General features: G+C 40.7%; 1 protein-coding gene across 1 annotated transcript; it reads left to right on the top strand.

Annotated features, from left to right (window-relative positions):
• Positions 1–1,326: 1,326 nt before the first annotated feature.
• LOC112456079 lies at positions 1,327–6,147 on the top strand. The gene is made up of 3 exons (XM_025018381.1): positions 1,327–2,029; positions 4,644–4,819; positions 5,226–6,147. The coding sequence occupies exons 1-3, from the start codon at positions 1,913–1,915 to the stop codon at positions 5,356–5,358; spliced, it is 426 nt and encodes a 141-aa protein (XP_024874149.1). The 5' UTR covers positions 1,327–1,912; the 3' UTR covers positions 5,359–6,147.
• The last annotated feature ends 1,838 nt before the right edge of the window (positions 6,148–7,985 follow it).

Here is a 7,985-nt window from a genome sequence, read left to right as displayed (position 1 = left end):
AATCTAAGCATCGAAACACACGTATATATCTGAACATGTACATACGTATTTGCGTTAAAAAAACTCGTTAAAAAAATGTATCGATGTATCGTTTGTTCCAGATCTTTTCACATTTTTCGTCTATAAGTTTTGTTATACGTGCTGTCTGACAGTTTCCTAAGTGATATTACATCAGACGTAACGAAAGAAGGCGCGCATTTTAGAAAAAGACGTGACTCTGCTTCTTCGACGACGCAGATGTTTTAACCTCTCTCTCCCTCTCTCTCTCTCTCTCTCTCCCCATCTCCCTCTCCCTCCCTCCCACTCTTCTCGTTCACTCTCTCTAGCTGATGGATTTATTGGTGAAATATTTATTCGCTTGCGTGGAATGTGTTACTACACAACGAGATGTGTGAATTTTCCTTTTGTTAAAAGTAAAAAATTAAGGATGAAAGGAATGACACGCGCATGCTTTCGCTACGTGAAGAACTACAATGATAGTCTATCGCTATCAAAACTAACTCGGGCGCACGAGTGAAACAATTTTTAAATATTTTTAACATGGAAGCCAACGAGCGCGACGTTTAATAAAGGAGAGTTGTATTGTTTCGTATTCTTCATATCCGTTGTAGATTTTTAGATAATACGATTTCAGATAAAATGCGGTGACGAAAGCAACTCGACGAAGCGGCAAAAGGATCGAACAGGTTGAAAACGTGCTATTGGAAAATGGAATGATTCACGATGTGGGAAATGGATGAGTATATAACGCGAGTATACGCGAAGCAAAGATAAAGACAAGTTTATCCTCCGTCTCGAATGGAGAAATGTAGAAAACGAATGCAGTAAACAGGCTAATGAGAATCGTCGACACGTGCGCGCCGAGAGGAAACTCCTCGCCACTGAGGCACGTGCTCCACGCGCGTGCACCCACGAGATCTATCGATCTCGTTAATCGCGAGGATTGAATCAACTAAAGCGAAAGATCGCGCAGTCTTGTCGTGTGTCTTGTTACACGCATTCGTAGTTACTATTAATTATTTACTACTACTACTGCTATTACTACTACTACCACTACTACTACTACTACTACTACTACTACTACTACTACTACTACTACCACTACTACTACTACTACTACTACTACTATTATTATTATTATTATTATTATCGTAACGTCTTGCAAAGCGTGGTCTCCCCCTCTTCTTTCCTCTCGTCGTAGTCTCGGTCTCTCGTGCCTTCTCTCTTCGTTTTTCACTCTCTTCCTCTCACTCCTTGTTTCTCTGCCTAAATCTTTCTCCCCTCCTGCCTCGGCTAGCCCAGCCTATATAAACTCGAGTGACTCGAAAGCGTTTTCATTCTCATACGAGAAGACAGTCTATGTGTAAGGTCCCGAGGACGGTCCACGTACGCGTGTAACTCGGTCACTGAAAGAGAGCGTGCACGCGTGTCGACGATTCTCGCCCCGGTAGATCTCGAGTGGAAAAGGAGCATCCCCCGACCTTTTGTTTCACATTCGACGATTTTCGAGTCGCTCCCTCACGTCGCGGCGTCCGTCACGTTAACGTTCCCGCGAACTTTGTCAGTGTCTCTCGAAGAAAACAGTCCGTTTCGCGCCGGCCCACGTCGCCCCACACCACCCCACGCCACTCGTAGTGTCTCTGCACGTGCACGCTAACGCTGCAATATTTGCTAACGTGCAATCGCAACGCCGAGGCAACGTGCACGAGGAATAAGAAACGAGGAACGAGAATCGAGGATCGAAGATCGAGGATCAAGGATCGAGGAGATTGACGACTCGTCGCGACGCGCCACGACAAAGGCAAACGCGTCCACGAAAAAAAAATTACGTATACAATCCCGCAGGCGTTACAAGCTCGGGAAGCAAGTTTTGGATCATCCCACTGAGTCTCGTGTCTACGTACAAAAGGAAATGTCGAGTCCGCGCGCGAAAGCCAGCTACCACAATGTGAGAATAATCGTCATCATCACCCTCGCCGTTACATTGTGCTACCCGGCTGTCGTCAATACGGCAGCGGTCCGTTCCGAGGTAAGATTTCGACCACGAGTGCATTAGTCGAAAATGTAAGGCTAAACACGTAACAACAGGAAAAGGACCAATGAAAAGCCTGGTGAATGGTGAATTCAGTTTATTGTCCAAAAATGTCGAAGAAAGAGAGTTGAAATTGAAGAGGAGAGGAGAGAGAGAGAGGGGGGGGGGAAGAAAGCTTTTGAGCACAGAGATGGTCCGCGTGCAGCCGTCGAAAGTCGAAACGGAAGTCGTCTCATGGTCACGGTTCGCGCGTTTTTTACGGGACAGACGGAACTGTATCGAGTAGAGTAATTTAGCTGTCTTTAATCGAAATTAAGTGACGAGAATTTCAATGCGTTACGAGATCGATTGGATGGCGACGCGGTGGTCTTAATCTCTCGACTCCCGAGCTACCCCGCGCTTCACTTAAAAAATCAATCTTCAATCGCGTGGAATCGATTTCTTCTATAGTAACGTGTGTCATATAGTTATATATGCATGATAAAGAGAGTAGAGTGCCAATCCTTACAATTAGTAGGCGTGCGACGCGACGCGACATGTTAATAAATATGTTATGTATATATATATATGTATGAGAATGTCCTGTCGTTTATCGAGGCGGGTCTTACCCTCGGGTCGGGGCACGCTTATGTGCTGGCGGCTCGAGTAGTTTCATTCATAAATCGCGTCTATCGAGTCGCGGCCTCAAGATTCAAGACTCGAGAGTGGTCGTTTTTTTTTCGCCATGCGAGAACTGCTCGTCGCTCGCTATTCAATAAAGGGCGAGTCCTTAATTGAATCGAATCGCATAGGCTCTTCTAGAGATCGCTCTAGAGTCTAGACTGTCTAGAGTCTGAATTGTAAATCGTAAATCCCACAGCAACTGCGAGTGAGTGCCGTCGTCAGATAGAATCTCTGGAAAGATGCAAAGTCTAGAAATTTAGTTGTAGGAGACTATATAGAGCGCGTAGTAAAAAAAACTCGCTTTCACGTAAAAGAACTCGGTGTTGATCGGCGTTGGTCGCTCGTCAAATTACAATCGCTATGTCATTCGCAGTTGCGTGATTGACGCAACGCGACACGATGCGGCACGACGCTCTTTCTCCTTTCGAGGAAATGCAAAGTGTATCGATGTATGTACGATCGAACATTTTATAAATTTTCGTTTCGAGACACGTAACGCGATCAATAATTTGTACACATCTCATAACGGACATAACAATACATCTCTGTATAAAAATCTGCCCGACGTTGTATTTCTTAGGCCGGATCGAAGTAACGAAGTAATGACGGAAGATTTTCGGAGAAGGCGATGCGCGACGAAGCGCGGGGCAGTATCACGCGAAGCAGTATCGCGCTTGACACGAGAGGCTATCGAGTCCGCGGATTTGTAGATCGCAGTATTGGCGAGACTCTCCATCCTTCATTCAAGGAATGGCGTTTGCGCATTCGCTCACTTACCGATACCGTCTTGAGCGGTCAACGTTACTGAAAAGATGAAATGGCAACGCGCGCGCGTGCACTACTATACATCTTTCCCTCCCTTCTTCTGATTAGACGATTTTAATCCAAAATTTATCAAAGTCGTCGAGAAGTCGAGGTCGAGGTTTTTTATATTTTACCATAATTGCACGTGCTCTTGAAATTAATTAATTACCTTGTTAATGTATAAATTTATGTAGACTACAATTACAAATGTATGCGCGCACACACTATAGCATACGCCTATAGCATATGCTAATAGCGACTGATAACGCTTGAGCTAAGAATGCTACTGACAATGAGTAAAAAAAAAATGAAAGATTATTTTTCACTTTGTAAGCTTTTTTTCATATGCGGCGGTGATTGCGCGCGTGCGTAAGTAAGGACTTACGAAGTAACAAGACTTTGAGACGTTTACTCTGAAAGAGAAGATACGAGAAAAATACCTTTGAGATAAATTCGAACCCTATTGTTAAAAATTGTTGGAAGAGCATTAAAGTAGCGACGTTGTATCAGTGCATAACTTTTTCTCCCAGATTTCTAGTCAGTTTCGTAGGAGTGAAAGAAAAAGAAAGTTCTCAATAATTCTGAGAACAGATCTATACGACCTATAATTTATACGATTGCACAATTGTGCTTCGAGTAAAAGTAACGATGGTGTATTCGATTGCGAGGGACCTCAAGCAAAGGGGGCCCACGATAATCGAATCGTCAATTAGGTAAAGTGTTGAATAAATTGTTAAGCTATACAGTCGCGATAGGAAACACACGATACGATATCGTACGTGTTTCGTATAAATAATAAATATGTAAGTATACAAGACGGACGTGATATCGGAGATAACTACGAGAGAGACGGAGATTATAGTTAGTTGAGATGCTATAGCAACTTTTGAATGATTTATTTGTTTGTATGATTTATTCACATAAGAGATAAGCGCGGTATATTTCGATCTAGTGCGTCAGCCTTTAATTAAGTTAAATCAACGCTCTCTCCCTCTCCCTTTTTTTTCTTTCTTCCCAGTATCCCTCCTACCGTTGTTGCTATCGCTATTCCCGGCAGCGCGCGTGATAAAGAAAACTTTTAAAAGTTTGAAATTATGTATATAATGTGAATGAGAGACAAAAGTTTGGGTTTATTTAATTGCAGAAGCTACTACAGGGGGTCTTGCTACGAGACTCTAGGAACGTAAAGATGCCACCATCTTCGCAAGAGAGCGACGAGGAAGACGCGGCGAAACGATATTGCAGTAATCACAACACGCCTTGTGGATGGGCGGTCTACGATTCATACACGCGTGACATCATATATTACATGAAAAACACGTGAGTCAACTACAACTACTACTATATTACCATTAATTAGTGTCGAAGGCTCTATCATTCTGCGATAGAGCATAGCTGACAATAAGATGGCTAAATTGGAAAAGAATCATCGTTAATTGCGAATTTATTTTATACGTCCTACGTAAAACTAAAGAGAGAGCGAGAGATTTTCAAATGAAAATTTTTTCAACGTAAGAAGATGTTGAGAGATATATATACATATAACATGCAGCTAGATGTTAGAGCAGCTAGAGCAGGACAGTCCTCTGGCGATCGGGGTGTATGAAAAATATCATGTAGGAAGGTCGCGAAAAACGCGATCAGGTTGAGATTTTCGATACATATTGCACATGTTCGTTCCTAATTACCTATTGTACGTATTTATCTCTTCGTTTGATTTGCGCAGTTGCGAATGCCTGGATGAGAGCTACAAGTGCGTGCGCGAGCGGGACGATCTGTCCGCGAGCGCATACGTGTACCGCTGCCGTCAAAATACGACGGCGGATGACATCCCGATGTCTTCCGACGACAGCATCTGAGACGAAGTCGGCGGTATCGTCTCTCGTCATCGGAACCTACTTACTTGTGTCACGTCAACTCGATTACCGCCTCATCGTCGTCCGTCTTCGCGATCCTTGGCGTCATGGACCAGAGCTAGCTCTTCGACCCTTCGCTGACACATCCTTATTATATACCGTACGTCTCGAAGGTGATTTTCCTCCTTGACCATCTCCATCCACATCCCGCTTCGCCGGCTTCGCTACAACGAGGATCGCGTGACGAGCATAGACATTTCGTCTTTGTCGGGGTTGGATCAAATCGCGAAAAAATTTAAAAAAAAAAAAAAAATTAATCGCGTATCTCCATCAAGTCATATATACTTTTCATCCTCAATTTTACCTTTTCTATCTTTATTTGCACTACTTTGCGATGTACTTCTTAATCTTGATGCTCATCCATCGAATCCAATTTGTCCTCAAGGACCGATTTGCTTACGCGTGTAAGCATCAATGTGAGCACACCGCGTCAACTACTTTGCACCTTTGAAATTTCTTGTCTGCCTTTGGTTGGCTCGTAACACGTAACACGCCTTGTAAAGTGGCTTAAAATATTATTACATCTAGCGCGAAACATTATTTATATGTGGCTACTCGTCTCGATCGTCAGTCAACATGTATGATTTTCGATGTAATCAGTAATCCTCGTTTACTCGATTTAAAATAAACCATAAAATCAAATGTGTAAGATCAATTTAATACATTTCTTTTTAATGCATTGGGCAATAATGGACATTAAATAATACGGATAAATACGGACCTTTGACAATACCGGCGAGAGCACTTTTCCTTATACTTTCTTACCTTTCTTTGTACTTAACGAAGTATCCAAAAAATAATTCCTGTCTTTCATTTTCATGTAATAATGATGATGATGATGGTGATGATGATGTTGATGATGATGATGATGATGATAACGATAACGATAATAATAATAATAATAATCATAATAATAATAATAATAATGGGTTATTTATAACGCGCGCGGCGCGGAATAAAGAGAAATTATTATATACGGTCGCTTTTATCCGCTGCTTGAAAATCGTACGAGTGTCGATATAAATGCAATTATGATTACAAGTTACTTTATCCGTGACCTTTTGCTTTGATCGCAAAGCAAAAGGTCGTCGAGCTACAAAACCGCGAACAAAGCAGATCGTGCCGAATGTAAGCATCGCATCGTAATCCTTCAATCGAGCACAGTATAGGAACGAAAATGAAAGCGAATTAAATCCCAACTGGATATGCGCGCAGCGAGAATTTTACGCGTAAAATGATGTTGACCTTAATTTCTATAGTTGATCCGGATTCGGAAGTAATTCTCTTAAATTCTCTGTATTATATCGACATACGCATTTTTCAAGTTCAATGCGAAATCAAAGAATGTCGCGAAGCAAATTTCTCCTAGTATCGGTATGACGGTACGTTTAGGTCTCGATCTCGACACGCAGCTGAAATATACCACATTTTTAATCCGACTGGAACTTTAACACAAGTACCAACGTGAAACGTCCCAAGAAGACGCATACGTCTAACATAAGAAATAGTCTAAGTATTTCAGTTTGTTGTATTTGTACGCAGTATTTTTCACTTATTATGTAACATACAAAAAATGAAACGTAAGTTATCTATTAAATATTGATATAAACCAACAATATATTGTTGTATAATTATATCGTCTAATTTTATCACTTTTAATAATACAATAAAACACACTTGCGAGTTTCTTATGACTTTTCATTTTGTGTTATATGTTCTTACTGTCTTCGATATTATAATGCGTGTTCTTGCAAAGGTAAATCGGTTCCCCATATACCTACTCGAACCGATGTACTTTGAAAAGTGTTATTATAAGCATAGAATAGGAAGAACGAGCCAAGTTATATAGATATTGTATAATACATAGAATAAAGGAAGAGCGAGCCAAAGTTACACACACGCACACGCACATGCATACAACTTGGAGCTACGGAAAAAAGTTGTCGATTGAAGAAGACAATAGCTTTTCAATATTTATTTATATAGTTTATTAATAATTTGTATAGTAATAATTTGTGTGCAAAATATATCAACATTAAATTATTATTTCGAGTAGTAAAATTGCCTGTACATTTATTTTTCATACACATACTTAAAAAAATTAGCATTTTTTTCATAAAATACAGTAATATATAGTCAGAGTGACCAGACATCGGGAAGACCATTGTACTTTTCGTCTCATTCTCGCTCTCTCCCCTCTCTTTCTCTCTTTCATTTGGTGTTGAAAAATTGACCGGATAGAGAAATAATGTAGAAAGAAAAAATAAACGGCGATACGTTTGGTTTAAAATAGTTTTAGTTGACAATTTACTCGGAATACGGAATAAGTGGGTGCGCTATGGCATCCATGGGATTCTAATGTGTACATTTTAATTTAAAGTAAATAAAATTATTGAAATTGATCAAGACCATCATATTATAAATAATATAAATCATCTTCGAATAAATTGTCAATTTGTTAATTTCAACTCAACATTTCACCATTTATTTTATCCACTTTCCTGTTTCTCCCTTTTCAAACATTTTCTGTCTTTATTTCCTCCTTTCCCCTTATTTGCCCACCCATCTCT

This window comes from Temnothorax curvispinosus, unplaced genomic scaffold (assembly GCF_003070985.1).
Source record: "Temnothorax curvispinosus isolate PA1 unplaced genomic scaffold, ASM307098v1 QBEX01006644.1, whole genome shotgun sequence".
Lineage (NCBI taxonomy): Eukaryota > Metazoa > Arthropoda > Insecta > Hymenoptera > Formicidae > Temnothorax > Temnothorax curvispinosus.
Note: the sequence above shows the minus strand (reverse complement) of the source record. Positions and strands in the feature narration are given on the sequence as shown.

Excerpts from the sequence above, each read along its gene's own strand:
- LOC112456079 (XM_025018381.1), top strand. The coding sequence starts at position 1,913 with ATGTCGAGTCCGCGCGCGAAAGCCAGCTACCACAATGTGAGAATAATC. Across the intron at positions 2,030-4,643 it reads CGGCAGCGGTCCGTTCCGAG|AAGCTACTACAGGGGGTCTT; the intron begins GTAAGATTTCGA and ends ATTTAATTGCAG. Across the intron at positions 4,820-5,225 it reads ATATATTACATGAAAAACAC|TTGCGAATGCCTGGATGAGA; the intron begins GTGAGTCAACTA and ends TGATTTGCGCAG.